This window comes from Trematomus bernacchii, unplaced genomic scaffold (assembly GCF_902827165.1).
Source record: "Trematomus bernacchii unplaced genomic scaffold, fTreBer1.1, whole genome shotgun sequence".
Classification (NCBI taxonomy): domain Eukaryota; kingdom Metazoa; phylum Chordata; class Actinopteri; order Perciformes; family Nototheniidae; genus Trematomus; species Trematomus bernacchii.
This window is the reverse complement of record NW_022987567.1, coordinates 7,878,278-7,899,836: the sequence shown is the minus strand read 5'-3', so window position 1 is coordinate 7,899,836 and position 21,559 is coordinate 7,878,278. Positions and strand designations below refer to the sequence as shown.

The 21,559-nt window shown below is 41.8% G+C and overlaps 4 protein-coding genes across 4 annotated transcripts; 1 reads left to right on the top strand and 3 right to left on the bottom strand.

The window, feature by feature from the left end:
- Positions 1–1,409: 1,409 nt before the first annotated feature.
- On the bottom strand, positions 1,410–3,125 carry LOC117478728 (tripartite motif-containing protein 16-like). Its single transcript, XM_034125630.1, has one exon. It carries the CDS (start codon positions 3,123–3,125, stop codon positions 1,458–1,460), a length of 1,668 nt encoding a protein of 555 aa, XP_033981521.1. The 3' UTR covers positions 1,410–1,457.
- A 2,888-nt stretch (positions 3,126–6,013) lies between these two features.
- On the bottom strand, positions 6,014–8,286 carry LOC117478801 (serine/threonine-protein kinase Nek6-like). Its single transcript, XM_034125706.1, has 5 exons — positions 8,272–8,286; positions 7,563–7,670; positions 7,298–7,392; positions 6,798–6,911; positions 6,014–6,602 (listed from the first exon to the last, which is right to left on the bottom strand). The coding sequence occupies exons 1-5, from the start codon at positions 8,279–8,281 to the stop codon at positions 6,492–6,494; spliced, it is 438 nt and encodes a 145-aa protein (XP_033981597.1). The 5' UTR covers positions 8,282–8,286; the 3' UTR covers positions 6,014–6,491.
- A 3,924-nt stretch (positions 8,287–12,210) lies between these two features.
- Positions 12,211–14,659, top strand: LOC117478790 (zinc finger BED domain-containing protein 1-like). Its single transcript, XM_034125695.1, has 2 exons — positions 12,211–13,593; positions 13,796–14,659. The coding sequence occupies exons 1-2, from the start codon at positions 12,362–12,364 to the stop codon at positions 14,457–14,459; spliced, it is 1,896 nt and encodes a 631-aa protein (XP_033981586.1). The 5' UTR covers positions 12,211–12,361; the 3' UTR covers positions 14,460–14,659.
- Positions 14,660–18,772: 4,113 nt separating this feature from the next.
- On the bottom strand, positions 18,773–21,100 carry LOC117478794 (tripartite motif-containing protein 16-like). The gene has a single exon (XM_034125699.1). The coding sequence runs from the start codon at positions 20,991–20,993 to the stop codon at positions 19,335–19,337; it is 1,659 nt and encodes a 552-aa protein (XP_033981590.1). The 5' UTR covers positions 20,994–21,100; the 3' UTR covers positions 18,773–19,334.
- Between the last annotated feature and the right edge of the window lie 459 nt (positions 21,101–21,559).

Here is a 21,559-nt window from a genome sequence, read left to right as displayed (position 1 = left end):
ATCAGTTCTTAAAAGTTCATAGCTATAACAGAGACTGTAACGGAGAGTCTACATGCCAGCGGTGTGTGGAGGTTACTCTTTCCATGTGTTCTATACAGGAAAGTGAAATAGAGTATTCCTAAATGGTGTTTTGGATATGTATGCAGATTTTCTTTATATTTACATATATCATTTTAAGTTTGCACATCTTTATTTATTATTTTATCAATATTTGTGTTAAATACAAATTTCTTCAGTTCAAACATAAACGCATACTGTCCACATATTGTTGTTCATGCCCCCAGAGCAATAAAAACACTTGGTCAAATAAATCCTGACTGAGGTTGTCATTATTCGTGAAAGGGTTAAGTTCCTTCACACACACACACACACACACACACACACACACACACACACACACACACACACACACACACACACACACACACACACACACACACACACACACACACACACACACACACACACACACACACACACACACACACACACACACACACACACACACACACACACACTTCTCGCTTTATACTCTTACATTAGACTCAAAACAAACCCACAGAAGAACAGAAGCTCAATGTTCCCTGTGTGACTTTAAGGTTTCCAACGTGACGCAGGAGTTCCTTCCTGTTCCGGTCGGACCGGTCTGACATCAAACTGCTGCTGCTGGAGAAACGGCTCACCAGCCTCAGGCTCCATTATTGATCTTAGCAAGAGATGCCTTTTTCAGATTGTACAAGTTCACCTTTTTCAGCTCTGGTTTCATCTGATTTTTCTTAATCCTACAAATAAATAAAATATATATAAAAACATGAAAATATCTTGTTTCAGAAAAATAATTTATATATTTATAATTAAAAAAAAGAAAAGACTGAGATTTTCACTTTTGTCCTTTTAGTTCTTTTATTAACAAGAAAAACCCAAACATTACAAAATATACAGACATGTGGCACTCGACCTGTTGGCTTTTCTTTTTTATGACTTTTCTTTTGATTTGTTTTGTTGCATTATTCAAACTTTCATTTATGCATTCAACACATTTAGACTTAGTTACAAATTAAAAACCTTTAGAATCAAATATCTCCAATGAAAGAAGCTCTGGTGCTTTCTCTCTAAAGACTCACTTTACAAGAGAAACAACACACAAATACATCAATATCCATATTCAACACATTTTTAAATCATGAACACACGTCTCTGTTAAACACATACAAGACTACAAATACAATTGAACAGAGTAAAAGGCAATCAGAGTATAAGACTATATGTTTTAAATGATTATATGATCATTTAACACGACACAGAACAACTCATGAGAAGATGTTAAAGCACATCCCATCATGTTTGATTGACAGCTGATCTCTGTGCAGTGAAGACATGAGCAATCAGCTCTCAGCAACAATGATGGACACACGGTGAGTTTAAGAAGTAGAAGAGTTCCTCAAATGACTTCAGGGCTATTTCAGTTTACAAAACTCAGCTGTGGCTCCATAATTAACCCAAAGTCCAGCATGTAGCGGCTGAGTGAATGTGGTCTGCACTCTGTGGAGGAGAGTCATGGTTTCAGAGACGATGCTGTAGAAGGACAGAACACCTGCTCTGTGATCCAGGTACACTCCTACTCTGGAGGACGGAGGACCTGAGACGGGAGTGCTGATACTGTTGTAACGAAATGTATAACTGTTTTGGTTACAATCTAAGGACCAAGATTTGTCATTGAATCCAAATCGACATTCATTCCCTGCTCTGCTGATATTCTTGTATGCGACTGCTACAAAAACTCTTCTCACAAAAAATACTCCCGCTCTCCCCTCCACCTCCCAGTAACAACGTCCAGTCAGACTCTCTCTACTCAGGACCTGAGCACATCCATTGAATCTGTCTGGGTGACTAGAATAAGACTGTTGTTGTCCCATGTGTGTTGTTTTTCTGCTCCCCTCAGATAATACCAGCCATGTCTCTGCTGTGTTTGGATCCAGAGTGACTTCCTGTGAATATTGTAAGAACCCAGCTCTGGTGGTGGGCTCTGCTGCTGACAGTAAAACATCCACTTCAGTCGGTGAGACGTTTGTCCATTCTTCTCTCAGGACGTCCTGTAGTTTGTCTCTGACTGCTGAAAAGGCCGCCGTCACGTCCTCAAAGTAGCTCAGAGGATGGATGTTGATGCTGGATGAGTGTGTAGGTTCACTGAGGGCTGACAGTGAGGGGTAGCTGTGCAGAAACTGGTTGTGATCCTCTGTGTGAGACAGCAGCTTCAGCTCAGCGTCTCTTCTCTTCAGCTCAGAGATCTCCTGCTCCAGCTTCTCCTGAAGCTCTTTGACTCGACTCACTTCTCTCTTCTGCTGGGATCTGACCTGCTGCTTCACATCAGAGCTTCTTTTCTCCATGAGACGGATCAGCTCAGTGAACATCTTCTCACTGTCCTCCACTGCTTTATCAGCAGAGCCATTGACGGCCTCCACCTCCTGCTGAAGCAGCTTCACCTCCTTCTCTCTGTCCTGGATTCTCTGCTGGATGTTTAGTCGACTCCCCTCCAGCTCTCTCTGCCTCTCAGTCCTCTCTGCTGCAGCTAACACTGTGTCGTGGCCTTTGTGTTCGTCCACAGAGCAGATATAACAGATACACTGCTGATCAGTGCGGCAGAACAGCTTCATCACCTCGTCGTGACGAGAGCAGATGTTCTCCTGGAGCTTCTTGGAGGGCTCCACTAGCTTGTGTTTCTTTAATTGAGCTACGTCATAATGACGCTGGAGGTGTTTCTCACAGTAAGATACAAGACACATAAGACAGGACTTACAGGCTCTCAGTTTCCTCCCAGTGCAGACATCACAGGCCACATCTTCAGCTCCAGCATAGCAGAGATCAGCAGGAGCAGCTTGGAGTCCAGTCTTCTTCAGCTCCTCCACTAAAGCTGCTAACATGGTGTTTTTCAGCAGGACAGGCCTCGGTGTGAAGCTCTGCCTACACTGAGGGCAGCTGTGGATTAGCTCTCCATCCCAGTGGTGTTTAATACACTTCATGCAGTAGCTGTGTCCACAGGGAATAGTGACCGGATCCTTCAGTAGATCCAGACAGATCGCACAAGAGAAGGTTTCCCGGTCCAGCTGAACTCCTTTCTGCGCCATTTCACCTCTCAGTAGCAGCGAGTGTCTGAGTTTCACTTCCTGAGAGCTGAAACTATGTGAGCTGTGATCTGAACAGGATGTGTGTGTGCAGTGAATGTGGCCTATCAGCTCTTGTGCTTTACCCACATGTTGGTTACACCCCTCCTCCTCAGTGTGGATCTGAAGGGGAGGAGCCAGGAAGTACAGAGTGGAGCTGGCTGTGTCTGAGAGCAGGAAGAAGAGGGAGGGCTTATCAAACTCTGACTCACTCCAGGAGGAGGAGCAGACACTCTGACCTGTTTCCTCATTTACAAACGGAGCCTCGCTCACAACCTGCTCTACATTTGAAAACAGTCTTCAGCTGTAAAATATTTCTTTTAAATTCAGGCTTTTGTAGCACACAGCTCCACACTCATGGTGGCAGTGGTGTAAGAAGTACTCCGATATTCTACTAAAGCAAAAGTAGAAATACTACGGGGTAAAAATACTGTGTAACAAGTAAAAGTACAAAAGCATTGGTATCACAATATACTTAAAGTACCAAAAGTAAAAGTACTCCTTATGCATTATGGCCCTTTTCAGAATCGTATATATATATTGAGTTACTGGGTTACTATAATGATTATTGATGTGTTTTATCACAGTTAGTAAATGTAGAGATCATTTGAATAACTTGATGTCCTGCTGCTGGATATCTTATCCTATAAATATCTGTCAAAGTGTATTTAATCATTGATTTATATTTTTGAATGATCTACTAATCTATTGTTACATCCCAAATAAAGTGTAGGGGAAATGGAGACAGTAGCACACAACAACCAATAACAGTCAGGGTGAAGTTTATTTATTTACATCAAAGAAAATGCCAACAAATGTTCTTTAAGTGAGGAGACAAAGAAGATTGTGCCAAATTAAATAAATGAATATAACAGAACTCAAACAAAGAGCCCTCACTATCTGTTCTGTGAGGCCCCAGTTACACGGGAACGCAAACGAAAATGAACCGAATTCGATATCAAGCCTTCCGTCCACACGAGACCGCTCGACCCGCTGGAGACGCTGTAGTACATATGCCGGGCCTGTAAGTGGCGCTGTACTTCCGCCACAAAATACACCAAAAACAGCGAATAAGACCCCCCGAGCATGGTTGCCATGGTTGCCTGGTTGCCTTTCTGTTTATTCTCCGCGGTGGATTTAGCAACATGTAGTTCATGTAGTTCTCCATGTCCACTTGTTGCTGATGGTTGTGGTAGAGGAGCTGTAGGTTTTGCACTAACATCTGTAGCATGGTCAGTAGCGTCTGGAGCACGAAAGCAACCCTGTGATCCGCCATTGTTGTTGTTGTTGTTGTTGTTGGCGAAACACATCAGCAATGACGTGGGTGACGCGGGGGTGAGCAGGAGAGGTGGGGGAGGCGGGCTATGGCGTCATCGTTATCAGGAAATGATCGTATGGGGCGTACACACGGAGCCGTTTGGCCCCCCAGAGCGTTGCGTCCGCAGATCTACCCACCTTGGGAGCCGTTATCACAGGGCTATCGGATTCGGGCTCCGTGTGGGCGTTTCCGTGTTGGCCTCGTGTGGACGAACCTTAGCGGATTCCACTGATATCATCTCCGTGTGGACGGGGTCTATCAGAGTTTAACTGCGTGAGGAGAGGTAGAGTGTACCCCAAACTTACCCAAATCCTCCACTTCCCACCACACACACATTTAACAATACTAAAAACAAGAAGACAGAATAATGACCAAATCTCTCAGAGACCACAAAGAGGCTCTGGAGTCAGCAGCAGGTCTGAGAGAGCGAAGGCTTCCTGGATCGCCTCCTTTAATGACCGGCCCTGGCTACCTTCTTATATGGAATAAAACACTAATAGAAAAATAGAATGTCTTTGATAATTCACTATAACTAAGTTCTAAATGTGTCCTCTGTTAAGATGTTGAATTAACACCAGAATTGAATAAATTAATACATTATTTCTGATAGCAGTATGTGAAATTATATCTGTAGCTATATTATAAACTCTACTTGTATCTTATCAGTTAATTAGTTACAAAAATACATTTAACTCTTCCCTGGTTCTGGCAGAAACAGTTCTTTCTGAAATGTTTTGAGACATTTGGATGTATCCCTTTTAGTATGATAATTAGCCTGTTAGCATTATCCAGACAGCATTGTGTGACTTGTTGAACTGGTTTACCTGCATGTGTGGGTGTAGGCATTCCTTTTAGTGTGATAATAGGCTAAGCCAGACAGAATGAACACTTGTTCAACCTGCCTATCTATTCCTTCAGGTAATCTATTACAATATAATAAGCATATGTATTATTGATACATATTTATTAATGACTTTTTCCATTTCAGAATGCCAGCAGCAAAGAGAGGTCCTGGATTCAGTGTGCAGGATGTGATCCAAAAAGGAGAAAGTGATTTGAGATGGAATCAGAGGACACTGCTATGAGTGAAGAAGAGGCAGATGAAGATGCCTGTGGACAAAGAAAACCAACAACAATCCATCCCTCACATACTTATGTATATATAATAACTTGCTTTATATTTGGCTTTTGTTATTGTTCATTTGTAAATTCAACATGTATATTTTCTACTTTCTTGTTGATTTCTAGTCTTTTTTCATTTGTATTGTATGCCATGTCTTTTATGCTGCTGCAACACAACAATGTCCCAAATTGAGATCAATAAAGTTCTATCTTATCTCTTATCTGAACCCAATGGCCGCCCAGTCAGTGATTATGTGGACATCGAGCCCCAACCAAATAAACACACCAAGCCCCGTGACAGGTATCGCTGGCTGAACAAAGATTTGATCAGTCCCAATACTGATTTTTTCTTTTGAGTAATAAATCAGAATTCTTACTGAAATCTCAGATCTATGAAAACAAATCCTGAAGGTTTTCATGAAAATAAATAAAATATATTTGAACAAGACCAGGCCCAGAGAAGTGATATAATAAGGAAGCAGTCACACTGGGCTAATACACACTGCATGTAAACGACAAATGTGAAGACAAATCACAAATGTGACTCAGTAATGGCTAATACACAGTTACCGATGGCTCATTTGACCCCTACAGAATGTACTTCAATTGACAATATAAAATAGATTACAACGACAGATGATCAATACTCAAAGTCCCCGTCTGTATGGAATGCACCCTCGAAGAAATCTGATCAGAGTGAGACAGCTCTTCATCCTGAGCTGCAGAAAAGTCTCCTTTGCTTTCAGAAAAGTCCACTTTGAACGAGTGCTGCACCACTACTGGGCTCTTCACATCCTCCATGACAGGAGAGGAGAGGGGGTGAAGCTGCCATGGTGCTCCTGTGCACATGAGACAGTCCTCAGATTGAGAAGAAGGAGGGGGGGGGGGGCTCAGGTGCTGGAGGTCCAAACGTGCATCTGTTTGGCGATCTGCAGCACGAAGACGATGTCCGGCCGCTGGTCTGGCTCCGGGTTGATGCACATGCTGACCAGCTCCCTCAGCTGTAGGAAAGAAGGGCTTCATTAGCTTAAAGGAGACGGATATTCTGTAGTTTCTTGGTCAACAAATCCCACGAAAAGACACAACAACAATGTGGTAATCGGTCCTTTAGGTTCATTCATTTCCTACAGCCAAGTAACATTTGATCAAGGAGGAGAAATTGCATTTGTTGTCTGTAATAATGATTCCTCATCTACCTTCTCAGAGTGATGGTCCGGAGGGAGGGGGGGGTAATCACACTTCTCGATCTTCTGGCAGAGGGAGAGCAGGTTCATCTTGTCCCCATAAAACGGACTCTGCAGCGCTGCCATCTGCAGAAACAAGTGGAAGACAGGCTGGATGAGAGACATTCCTGATGAAGACTTTAAACCAACACGATGAAGAAGAGGTGATCGATCAGTCGCTGCTGACAGAGCGCAGACGTCCACTCTTTGGAGGATTGAAAAGGAGCTTGAAGACTGCAAGCTGCCCTGCATGTATTGTGACTTTCCTGGGACTGATGCTAGGCCCACTACATTTCATTATACCTGAAGAGCTCCCTTTCCATCCTCGTCTAAAGCAGGCCATACGTACTATATGTGAATATGTATTAACCTCAGCTGTAGTGTAAAAGGGTTAGGGTTCAAAGTGCTTGAATATCACGTTGGAAAAGGTGTAACAATCTTTAAAAAACAAGTAACAGTGTATGTGAGCTTACCTCATACAGAAGACATCCCAGAGACCAGATATCAGACTTCAAATTGTATCCGTTCTCGTGGATCCTCTCCGGCGACATGTAGTAAGGAGTCCCCACTGGGAGAAAGAGAGTTAAGATGTTCAGGAAATCAATTGATCATTGCTGTGAGACGATCACAGAAAACACACAGATTTAATGCTGTTTTTAAATGTATTCTGTATCGAATCCATGTATATGAATATGTATGTATGCATGTTCTGTATTTACATGTATGTTCGTTCCTTACCTAAGGAGTGTGCCGCCGTGGTTTTGGAGCTGAAGAAGCGTCCTAATCCCAGGTCACCCAGCTTCACCTCACCTGTGGCTGTGATGAACACGTTGGCTGGCTTTATATCTGACACACACACACACACACACACACACACACACACACACACACACACACACACACACACACACACACACACACACACACACACACACACACACACACACACACACACACACACACTGACATTTTACGGCAAAGCTGATAAAATCATTGCAGGCTGTAGAGAAATGTACACTATGTCAAGTACACATTCCTTCCTGTGTTTAAATATCGATTGTACAATAAGAACAAAAGTACGAATAAATAGATCAAGTTTTTAGCCGCTGATACCAATATGCAATTGCTGATGATCCATAATGAGGTTTTCTGATGGCTTTCATTCGAGCAGCTTGTACATTTATTGCGGCAAATATAAATCTGACCCCTCAGTGTCTAAGGCTCTCCACCAGGGGGCAGCGTAACAAAGGAGATCAATGCAAGTGCAATTAAAGAACCACAAATAGTTGTGTTGGTTTCTTGTCCTGTCAGAAACATACTAAGGTGAGGCCGTCCTTCAACCAGAAGAGTTCAAATGCTACCTCCTTTACGGGTTGGAAGACTCATCCCTGCACCACTCTTTTATGAAATGTGACGAGGGTGAGTAAATGGGTCAGGAGCTGCTTACCACGGTGCATTACTCTGCGTGCAACCCTGTCTCCTAGAAATTACGTTCCCACAAAACTAAACTGCATTCTCAAATACGTTTCGCAAGAAACGTCTTTTGTCCCACGTTACGTTTGTTCTGAACATATCTTAAATACGTTTATTTTCTACATATCTTCTAGAAACCTATTTTCTCTCACATGACGTTTGTTATGAACGTATCTTAAATACGTTTGCTTTCTACCTATATTTGCCATTTCTTTTCTAGCTTATAATAATGATAATAGTCATTTATTAATATCATTTTAGAGCAAACTTATTTTCGCGCTGGCTGGCGGCTGACTTTTCAGTTGACCAAATCCGTTATTATGCTGGTTAATGGTTAATAATCACAATATTGTTTGTAGTCGTTTCATACAGCATTCTCAATTACGTTTAACAAGAAACGTCTTTTGTCCCACGTTACGTTTGTTCTGAACATATCTTAAATACGTTTGCTTTCTACCTATCTTTGACATTTCTTTTCTAGCTTATAATAATGATAATAGTCATTTATTAATATCATTTTAGAGCACACATTTGAAATCGACGATCGGGCTTGATATCCTATGGTTAAATTAAAATCAGTAGGCGAGGCTGTAATTTCGCCAGCTGCGAGGCAGAGTTTTAACATGCCAAAAAGCTGCTGTGTCGTTTATTGCACCTCAAACACCTCAAACTTCCTCTAAGGACAGCAGAAGAGCTCTGTGGCTTCAGGCTTGATCGCCGTTCAAATGACAGCGTTGGTTTCCCCAAAAGTGGGTGGGGCTGTGACGTAGATTTTACTCTCATCTATTATTCAAAACCATTCTATTTAATCCAAACGTAAATTACATGCCAGTGTTTTATCTTTTTATTAAGCGATTTGTTTATGTTGTTTAACTCATAGATATATATAAACATATGTTTTTATATATATCTATGGTTTAATGCCGCGTTTCCACTACAGCGCGCAGCCCGGTTTAAGAGGGCTGTGACGTCAGCGGCCCGTTTGTGGTTGCGTTTCCACTTGGCCTAGTACCGGCCGGCTGGTCCTAATTCTCAGTTTTTCTGGCCTCATAAAATCGTGGGGCCAGGGCCAGAGGCAACCGGGCTGTGTTTGTGACGTCAACGCTCTCGGCTGCTGATTGGTCGGAGAGAATCGTCACAATCTGCGCGCGAGATAATCCATATTTACAAACAGCATTTTTGTTAACGGAGGAGCTACAACAATGGCAAAGAAAAGCACACCATGGTCGGTCGAGGAAGTGACGACGTCCATTATATTGCAGATGATAAGGTCCAGCGGGTGCTCGACGGGACAACTCGCAATATCAAAGTCTTTCAGGAGGTCTCTACACAGACACTGGACTCTCCAACGGCGTTACTGGAGTCTGCATGGTACGTTTTTGCTAACGCTGTGTTATTTGCTTGAAAGCTTTGTGTCCCTGCTTTGTGTCCCTGCTTTGTGTCCCTATCTGTTTTAAAGCTCACTTCTAACAAATAAGTCTATTTTATCCTTACATTTATGTTCGACAACCCCGATGGAGCCCCGAAGGCTAGCTAGGCAGATAGCATTAGCGAGAGCTATTGTTTGCTAACACCATATGTGCCATTGTTTACGTTCAGTTTGTCTTTTCTATAGTTGTTGTTGCTATTTATAGTATTGTGCTGCAGTAGTTTGTGGAATTTACAAGTCATGTTTCTGTTCTAGATGATTACATTGGGACTAGCGAGGAGGAACAGCGAGGAGGACACAACGTCCTCTGCATCAACAGCACAAACCGAGGAGGAGAGGATCTGGCCCTGCAGGAACGGCAACTGGCCCAGCAGAATCAATGCCATGTCTTATCTTATTGCTTGTTGATAAATAATTGCACCCACCAGCGATCGCACAGAAAGATGGCATCATCTAGGCGTCCCTCTGCAGTCAGAAATATCATAAACACCATCGTCCACAAAGCACTGTACAGGGGTTTATGGATTTAAGAGAATACTTATCACAGTGAAACCTTTATCATCTGTTGCAATTAAAGCAAATAAGAGAATAAATACTTGGTTAAATAATACATTTTAACTCTTTAGCAGGACAACTCTGCATACTGTTTGAAATTGAGTTTGCTAGCTTGAGGTCCTCCTCTAAAACATAACATTACATAATGGTATTAAGAATACATGATAAATACATGTAGAAAAATTACTCAATTGTAATACCCTCGTTGTGCTAGACTCAAACACATTGCTTATATATTTCAAAGAGAAGAGAACAAAAGAAAACACCTATACAAAGAGAGCGGTGCACAGCGCTTAATATTTACTTGCACTATATTTCTGTTGATCTGGGTTATTGTGTTGCACTGTTGGAGGAGCCTGTGACCTAAGATGTTCATTGTCATAACTACACTAGCTATGTTCGTATGACAAAATAAAAAACCTTGAACCTTGAGGCTGTGTCTTTCAGACAAACCATCATAATCATATTATTTTATGCTGTGGATACTTTAGCCTCCATCCATGTTAACAATTTTTTACACTTGCATTTATGAATATAGTTCTGTTGTGTTTTACACTTTTGTATTTATGTTTATAGTTTGCTTTGATATTTGCTTAATTTATTAGATTATTATTATGGGGGCAGTACTGGTGCTTGAAATTCAAATATTTACTAAATAGTCAATTCTGATAACATTTTTTTGGTTTAAATAATTTGACAAACACATGTATGTGAAAAAGAAAAGATGTATTTATGTTCAATACAATACAATGAATATTTAGGTATTACACGTAGGTTTTCCTCAGGCATCCTGAAGTTCTCCACCCACTGAGTGTGTGAAAGATGGAACAATCACATTCCACCACTCGGTAGCTCGGTCGGTAACTTCTGAAATACACAAACAAAAGCATACATATTTTAATACGTAAAAGTGGTAGCTACAATTAATTAAATACTTGAAATACTTTGGTCGTATAGGGAGCGTGAGCCTAAACACATTGCTAGTTAGCGAACGTTAGCTTACCAAGTAGCATTGTAGTTAGTAGTGATTCGAGTCGTCCTGTAGTCTCTGCGGCGTAGGAGGACTGCCCGAACTCTCGCGTCAGCTTCTTCTATACCTCGTCTTGCTATACGTCGCCTCTTTCGAAACAACTCTTGTCTATTTCTTGTGATAATAAACCACACAGCAAAAAACAAGCAAACGATCGCTTTCACATCTCCATTGTTGTGTCGCATTGAAGATGACGTCACGGCAGTTTTAAGCAGCGTCGCTCCGCCTACACTGTTACTATAGATACTGACCCGGTTCCTAAACTGTAATGGAAACGCGCCCAAAGTGAGCTGGTCCTAACGAGGCCGGGCGCGGCCAAAGGAGGCCGAGCGGGGCCGAGCGAGGCTGTGTAGTGGAAACGCGGCATAACTGGGAATGTTTTCACATTGAACCAGAAGTACGTCACTTCACTTTGTCTTCTTCGTCCCTTTTACGTTCCAGACAATGCATGGCTCAGCGTAACAGACTGAACAGCGACCCCAGGTGTCTACATTGGAATTACATCTTCATTACTGAAGGAAAAATACTTTACCTTGTGTTTGTTAACTGGGTTTTTAATGCAGTTGGCTTTTCTTAATGGTTACAATATTGCTATGAGTTACAGTATATATCTGAAGCAAATTATGTTTCTGAAGATGTGTAGTCAATTCCACCCTTCAATGTAGCATAAATGTGAACTCTCATTACAGGAACAATACCGGAAACAGACGTAGGAAATAGTGATGTGTCGGTCGCGAACGAGCCGATTCTTTTGAACGGCTCTTTGGTACGAACGAGGGGAACCGAGTCGTACTTGGTGAGAGCCGTTCTTTTTATCGTTCAATCGTTGGTCCGCACTCACTGCCTGTCAAAATCCACTCGCCTTTTAAAAAGCTTGATTTTGTTCCCTAAACGTATTCTGTGAAGACCCGCCCCTACTCTGATTGGTAGGTTTCAGCACGAGGAGTGAGATGGGGTGGGTCTTAACGGAATACACGCGAGAGAGAAGCCAAGCCATAACAAGTGGTGGTATAGGACAGATAGACGTCCCACGTGTTTTGCGGATAGATAATGAGCCAAACGCGAAAACGCAGCAGCATTTGGATGCACTTTAAACAAAATCCAGGCAGTGATAAAGCGGAGTGCACCATTTGTAAAGGAAAAATATCATTTAAAGCAGGGTCAACCAATAATCTTCATCGCCACTTAAAAACACAGCATCCGACGGTGCAAGTGGCCGAGCTGAGACAACAAGGTTCCAATAATAATGACGGAGACGGCGCCAGTGCTTCTGCTGAAACCCCGACCACATCAAGTCAGTCATCATCTGAAACTACCAATAGGCCTACATTAGTGCCTGGCCAGGCACCAAGCTCTCATAGAACCACTGGCACAATACCTAAAACAAAACAGACTCATCTCCACAGTTATGTAGCACCTGTCATAACCCCAATGAGACAAGGTAAGATAGATGAAGAGCTTGTTAAAATGATTGCAACTGACTTCCAGCCATTCAGTATTGTGGAAGACAAAGGATTCAAGCGATACAGCAATGCTCTCAACCCTTCCTACAGTCTTCCATCAAGGAAGACAGTATCCCAGACAATTGCAAACATGTATCAGAGAGAAGCAGCATCACTGAAGGAAAAGGTGTCTAAACTGTCAGCAGTTTGCTTAACCGTAGACTGTTGGACATCAAGGGCTACAACCTCATTTATGGCAGTAACATGCCACTTCATTGAAGATTTCAAGATGTCCTCCTGCCTATTGGACTGTTTTGAATTTAGTGAACGGCACACAGCAGACAATCTGGCCAAAAAGCTTCTCAATGTTGCAAAAGATTGGAAAGTGGAAGGTAAAGTGGTTTGCTGCGTAACTGACAATGCTGCTAACATTACAAAGGCTATACAAATAGCAAAATGGACCCACCTTCCATGCATGGCACATACTATCAATTTGATTGCCAGAGATTCCCTCAAAGGCCTAAAACCCATTCTGGATAAAGTGAAAGAGGTGGTGGAATACTTTCACAGGAGCACAGTGGGTGCAGAAAAACTGAAGGCCACTCAAAACCAAATGGGGATGGCAGAGCTACGACTCAAACAGGACTGCATCACAAGATGGAACTCTACATATGACATGTTGAAGAGTTTTCTGAAATCCAAGGATGCCATTATCTCCACCCTGGCCATCACAAATGCATCAGTCAGCCCTCTATCCCAAGAAGAATGGAGCATACTGCAGGAGGTGTGCACTATCCTGGAGCCCTTTCAAGAAGTCACTGTTGAGATCAGTGCAGAAAGGTGTGTTATTAGTTAGAGTTGGTCAGCTGAAGCTTTCTATAGCATGCATGCAAAAATACCAGATAACAAATTATGAATGTTTGAGACTATTTTATTTGTATTATATAAATGATATAGATACCAGTGTATATAGTATAGTGTGTCATTGTTGGTAACACTTAACACATAATTGTCTCAATATTCCTTGTTTTTTTCTCACTAGCTACGTGACCGCCTCAATGGTAATATTGCTGGCAAAGGGACTGCAGAAAGTCACAGTCAGCCGCCAGGGAAGTGCAACAACACAACAAGCATCAGATTTGGGGAACTCGCTATGTGCAAACATGGCAAGTAGATTCCTCAGAATGGAATATAACCACACCCTTGGAGATGCTACGGCACTTGACCCAAGATTCAAAAAGGTGGCATTCGGGGATGCCAGAGCTGCAGATGAGGCTTTCCAGAGAATAGCAACTGCAGCAGGAAGAGTCACTCTCAGCAGCAGCGAACCCAGCCAGCAACCAGATCAACAGGAAGGAGCAGGCAGTGCTGCAGAAGGATCAGTTGTTTGGAGGTATTTCCATGACCGTGTCGCTGGTGCAGTGTCAACAAGGAATCCCACAGCAGATGCCATCATGGAGGTGCGGTCTTACCTAGAGGAGCCTCTTCTTCCAAAATCCTCAGATCCTCTTAAGTGGTGGGAAAGTCGAGCCACCTTATACCCCAGGCTCACCAAGCTCATGGCTGAAAGGCTTTGCATTGTGGCAACGTCAGTTCCGTCAGAGAGAATATTCTCGAAGACTGGACAAATAGTATCAGAGAGGAGAAATCGCCTTAAGCCCTCAAAAGTGAGGGAACTTGTTTTCCTTAATGCAAATTTGCCATAGATGATGGCATAATGCATGCTCAAGCAGCAAGCAGGCCATAGGCCAGGAGCAGCTCATCTCCTGTTTTTGACAAAGCAGCTCACAGATTTTTCTCTATTTTATTTTACTCTGTTTTTATAATACTTTAAATATTGTTCAGAAGTAGTTTTCCTATTTATTCCTAAATGTTTTTGGTGTTGTTCGATTTGCAATAAAATATGTTTTGCACAAAAGTTTATTGTAAATTGTATATTGCCAATAAAAAGTGTTCTAATATTAAGAGTTGCGTGAATTTCATTCAAGGCAAGGCAACTTTATTTACTTAACACATACAGAGGGTAAATTCAAAGTAATACATTCACTGACATGAATGACATGGATATGGCGCCACCTTGTGTCGTGTTTACAATGCAGATTATTGACATTAGGTCTGGCAAATGGCAATACAGTCAATCATTATCCTGGTGATTATTTCGCAGATAAATCTAGTAACCCTGCCCCCTTTAACAAAACGGCTCTTTAGAACGGCTCTTTTGAACGGCTCTTTGAAAGGAAAGGAGCCATAAGATCCGGCTCCCTTCAAGAGCCATAAATCCCATCACTAGTAGGAAAGATCCTCAGCTCGCTGATTGGATGTTTTAGCCGCAATGCACGTTGGGATATGGTGTTTATGCGATGTGAAATCCGAAACCATTAAAAAAAATAATAATAATACTTTATTCCGAGTGTTCTTGCTTTTCTCTTTGAAAGTCATCACATAACGGCATTGTAATACACGGTTCGGCTGCATTAAATATTACACATCTGCCATAGTTCTTTATTTATAGAGCCCTGATGAGAAGACTTCTGGACAAACAGGAAGAACTGCCGCCGAAACTGAATACGTGACGTGGATCATAAATATATCAACAATTAAACAACATCTTACATTTCTTTTCACAAAATACGTCTCCTTGCAGTATCAATACTAATACGGCTGACTTTTATATTTGATCCAATTGGTAGATAGGTTATATTTACACCATAACGGTGCACAGCTGATAGAAAAGGACTTGTAGTTTTTAAAGATATTACTGATTTTCTTTGAATATAAGAATGTAAATACTGAGTTCAGAGAATAGTCAGGGGATTTGGGTGATGGGAGACACATCTCTGGAATCACAATTTCAATAGCTTACGATTAAATGACGGATATACCTTTCTGTCTTTGATGTTTTACAAATCAGATATTAATGTGTAGAAGTAAACATGAGAAATAATATAGCAATATCCTGTACAATTATGTAAAAACATGAATACAACTACACATCTTCAGATGTTATACATACATAAGTGTCCTACACTAGTAATACAAAGTTATTATTAGTATACTGTGTGTACCTTGTGTGCACCGCCTAGTGGTTAAAGCACGTTATTTAATTATTTTTGTTGAATAATGTTATTTGATGAATAAAATATTAAGAGTACATACTTTCATAGGGGGAAAGTAGAAGGTCAATGATAGAAATATAGAATATAAAAAATCAAGAAGATACTGTAAGTGATCTCTACAATAAAACAGTTTAGTGCCTGATGTACAAAGATATTAATATGAGGATGTGCAAAACAGACAAACTAATTAACCTTTATTAACACATTAAAGAATACTTTAGGTTTTCTTTCAAATAAGAAAAAAGCTTTGGGGGTATCTATCTACAGATAAATATTAAGCCTGACAAAGTACTTAACGTCTAATATATTGCTTTCCTGCAATGTTAACTGTGTTGAAGCACTTATTTTAACTGATATTATATATATATTAATTATACTCTTATGTATGTAGATAGTATAAGACATGTGCAGAATTTGAGTTTAATGGTGGAGGAATACACACATATTGATAGATGTCTTGTAATGCACTGTTGAGGAACCTGTGACCCAAGTTTTTCATTAATTGCATAACTTCAACATAGTTGTGTATATGATATGTCAATAAACCTTAGAAAATCTTGAAAGGGATGTGCAAAATAGCTATTATATACAGTTTTTAATGAACTATTAGTAGAGAATAACGAGTAATGAATATACTTTATAGAGATCTGCAGATAAATGTTTAGTCTTCTCAAGCACCAACTAATATCTCTCCTGATTGTTGGCACTTGACAATCACCTTTCCCTGAATTTTACTCAGGTGTAACTAAAGTCTGCTTTAAGGGTTGTTTATATTTCACATCATTAATCAGAATCTGCAAAGTAACTAAAATAAATGTAGTGGAGTAAAAATACCAGGTTAACCTCTGAATTGTAGTGGAGTAGAATTCCAAAGTAACAATGAGCTGGCATGTGGGTATATATTAATGCTTCCCATTATGGACACAAGCGATTTTCACCCATTTATTAATTACATGTTTTACATTTGTACACACCAATTTGTTTCCTATCCCCTAAACCTCCAGGGCTGTACACAGTTTAATACTGTCAACTTCTAATTTTGGGAAAAACGAAAACGTCTTTTAAAACTACAATTCCCAGTAGAGACGCCATAGAACATGTTGCGAAACACAATAGCCAGCATTTGTAGTTCTGGGGGGGCGTTCGAGTCCAGTTTTGGAAAGTCTGCCGTGGTTTCGTTCCATTTCAAAGAGCTGTTTGGCGCTCGGCGTAACCTTGGCGCACTGCCACTCCAACATCCAATCCCAGAGCTTGAAGATTAATCACGGGGTTTGTCAACGGGACTGTAGTCCCAAACGATAGCTGGGGATTATGGGTAGTGTAGTGTCTTCGGCCATCCTAAACTCTGATTATTTTTTCGGATTTCATATCGCATTAACACCATATCCCGACGTGCATTGCGGCTAAAACATCCAATCAGCGAGCTGATGATCTTTCCTACGTCACTTTACAGCCCTGCCCACTTTTGGGGAAACCAGCTGTCATTTGAACGGCGATCAAGCCTGAAGCCACAGAGCTCTTCTGTTGTATACTGTCCTTTCTTCTTAGAGGAAGTACAGAAACACGTAACTCTGGATTTGTTTTAATGTTTGAGGTGCAATAAACGACACAGCAGCTTTTTGGCATGTTAGAACTATTATTTTCTGCCTCGCAGCTGGCGAAATTACAGCCTCGCCTACTGATTTTAATTTAACCATAGGATATCAAGCCCGATCGTCGATTTCAAATGTGTGCTCTAAAATGATATTAATAAATGACTATTATCATTATTATAAGCTAGAAAAGAAATGTCAAAGATAGGTAGAAAGCAAACGTATTTAAGATATGTTCAGAACAAACGTAACGTGGGACAAAATACGTTTCTTGTTAAACGTAATTGAGAATGCTGTATGAAACGACTACAAACAATATTGTGATTATTAACCATTAACCAGCATAATAACGGATTTGGTCAACTGAAAAGTCAGCCGCCAGCCAGCGCGAAAATAAGTTTGCTCTAAAATGATATTAATAAATTACTATTATCATTATTATAAGCTAGAAAAGAAATGGCAAATATAGGTAGAAAGCAAACGTATTTAAGATACGTTCATAACAAACGTCATGTGGGAGAAAATAGGTTTCTAGAAGATATGTAGAAAATAAACGTATTTAAGATATGTTCATAACAAACGTAACGTGGAAGGAAATACGTTTCTTGCGAAACGTATTTGAGAATGCAGTTTAGTTTTGTGGGAACGTAATTTCTAGGAGACAGGGTTGCACACACACACACGCACGCACGCACGCACGCACGCACGCACGCACACACACACACACACACACACACACACACACACACACACACACACACACACACACACACACACACACACACACCTGCTGTCTTTCTGCTGATACAATCTCGATCTCATACCTGAGTGTTGTCTCACACACACACACACACACACACACACACACACACACACACACACACACACACACACACACACACACACACACACACACACACACACACACACACACCTCGCTTTATACTCTTACATTAGACTCAAAACAAACCCACAGAAGAACAGAAGCTCAATGTTCCCTGTGTGACTTTAAGGTTTCCAACGTGACGCAGGAGTTCCTTCCTGTTCCGGTCGGACCGGTCTGACATCAAACTGCTGCTGCTGGAGAAACGGCTCACCAGCCTCAGGCTCCATTATTGATCTTAGCAAGAGATGCCTTTTTCAGATTGTACAAGTGCAGCTTTTTCAGCTCTGGTTTCATCTGATTTTTCTTAATCCTACAAATAAATAAAATATATATAAAAACATGAAAATATCTTGTTTCAGAAAAATAATTTATATATTTATAATTAAAAAAAGCAAAAGACAGAGATTTTCACTTTTATCCTTTTAGTTCTTTTATTAACAAGAAAAACCCAAACATTACAAAATATACAGACATGTGGCACTCGACCTGTTGGCTTTTCTTATTTATGACTTTTCGTTTTTTCCGTTTTGTTGCATTATTCAAACTTTCATTTATGCATTCAACACATTTAGACTTAGTTACAAATTAAAAACCTTTAGAATCAAATATCTCCAATGAAAGAAGCTCTGGTGCTTTCTCTCTAAAGACTCACTTTACAAGAGAAACAACAACACACAAATACATCAATATCCATATTCAACACATTTTTAAATCATGAACACACGTCTCTGTTAAACACATACAAGACTACAAATACAATTGAACAGAGTAAAAGGCAATCAGAGTATAAGACTATATGTTTTAAATGATTATGTGATAATTTAACACGACACAGAACAACTCATGAGAAGATGTTAAAGCACCTCCCATCATGTTTGATTGACAGCTGATCTCTGTGCAGTGAAGACATGAGCAATCAGCTCTCAGCAACAATGATGGAGACACAGTGAGTTTAAGAAGTAGAAGAGTTCCTCAAATGACTTCAGGCTATTTCAGTTTACAAAACTCAGCTGTGGCTCCATGTTCACAAAACCAAACTCCAGCATGTAGCGGCTGAGTGAATGTGGTCTGCACTCTGTGGAGGAGAGTCATGGTTTCAGAGACGATGCTGTAGAAGGACAGAACACCTGCTCTGTGATCCAGGTACACTCCTACTCTGGAGGACAGAGGACCTGAGACGGGAGTGCTGATACTGTTGTAACGAAATGAATATCTGTTTTGGTTACAATCTAAGGACCAAGATTTGACATTGTTTCCAAATCCACATTCATTCCCTGCTCTGCTGATATTCTTGTATGCGACTGCTACAAAAACTCTTCCCCCTCTCCGCTCCACCTCCCAGTAACAACGTCCAGTCAGACTCTCTCTACTCAGGACCTGAGGATAATAACCAGTGAATCTGTCTGGGTGACTAGAATAAGGTTGTGGTTGTTTCATGCATGTTGCTTTTCTGCTCCCCTCAGATAATACCAGCCGTGTCTCTGCTGTGTTTGGATCCAGAGTGACTTCCTGTGAATATTGTAAGAACCCAGCTCTGGTGGTGGGCTCTGCTGCTGACAGTAAAACATCCACTTCAGTCGGTGAGACGTTTGTCCATTCCTCTCTCAGGACGTCCTGTAGTTTGTCTCTGACTGCTGACAGGGCCGCCGTCACGTCCTCAAAGTAGCTCAGAGGACGGATGTTGATGCTGGATGAGTGTGTAGGTTCACTGAGGGCTGACAGTGAGGGGTAGCTGTGCAGAAACTGGTTGTGATCCTCTGTGTGAGACAGCAGCTTCAGCTCAGCGTCTCTCCTCTTCAGCTCAGAGATCTCCTGCTCCAGCTTCTCCTGAAGCTCTTTGACTCGACTCACTTCTCTCTTCTGCTGGGATCTGACCTGCTGCTTCACATCAGAGCTTCTTTTCTCCATGAGACGGATCAGCTCAGTGAACATCTTCTCACTGTCCTCCACTGCTTTATCAGCAGAGCCATTGACGGCCTCCACCTCCTGCTGAAGCAGCTTCACCTCCTTCTCTCTGTCCTGGATTCTCTGCTGGATGTTTAGTCGACTCCCCTCCAGCTCTCTCTGCCTCTCAGTCCTCTCTGCTGCAGCTAACACTGTGTCGTGGCCTTTGTGTTCGTCCACAGAGCAGATATAACAGATACACTGCTGATCAGTGCGGCAGAACAGCTTCATCACCTCGTCGTGATGAGAGCAGATGTTCTCCTGGAGCTTCTTGGAGGGCTCCACCAGCTTGTGTTTCTTTAATTGAGCTACGTCATAATGAGGCTGGAGGTGTTTCTCACAGTAAGATATAAGACACATAAGACAGGACTTACAGGCTCTCAGTTTCCTCCCAGTGCAGACATCACAGGCCACATCTTCAGCTCCAGCATAGCAGTGATCAGCAGGAGCAGCTTGGAGTCCAGTCTTCTTCAGCTCCTCCACTAAAGCTGCTAACATGGTGCTTTTCAGCAGGACAGGCCTCGGTGTGAAGCTCTGCCTACACTGAGGGCAGCTGTGGATTAACTCTCCATCCCAGTGGTGTTTAATACAGTCCATGCAGTAGCTGTGTCCACAGGGAATAGTCACCGGATCCTTCAGTAGATCCAGACAGATCGCACAAGAGAAGGTTTCCCGGTCCAGCTGAACTCCTTTCTGCGCCATTTCACCTCTCAGTAGCAGCGAGTGTCTGAGTTTCACTTCCTGAGAGCTGAAACTATGAGAGCTGTGATCTGAACAGGATGTGTGTTTGCAGTGAATGTGGCCTATCAGCTCTTGGACTTTACCCTTGGTTACACCCATCCTCCTCAGTGTGGATCTGAAGGGGAGGAGCCAGGAAGTACAGAGTGGAGCTGGCTGTGTCTGAGAGCAGGAAGGAGAGGGAGGGCTTATCAAACTCTGACTCATTGTGTCTGGGTGTTTCTCAATGTCGAGGAAGGCTCCTCCATAGCCACTATTACAAGGATGCTACGTCATCGAATCCCGCCGAAGGACTGTTCCAATGTCCAGGATCCTTGGAATTCTACCGAGGACTGAATCCTTCGTTGCGGGAAATTTGGAGGATGCACCAGTGTATCCTCCGCGGTCTTAAAATCCCCACAATGCTTTGCGCACAGACCAATTTCCAAAATCTTTGGTGGAAAATGTAAGGCGGGGCCTGTCATATGACGCACACCTGCACACTTGCTAGCCTGTTCCATTCTTCGTTCTCCGAATGCCAGGAAGGATGC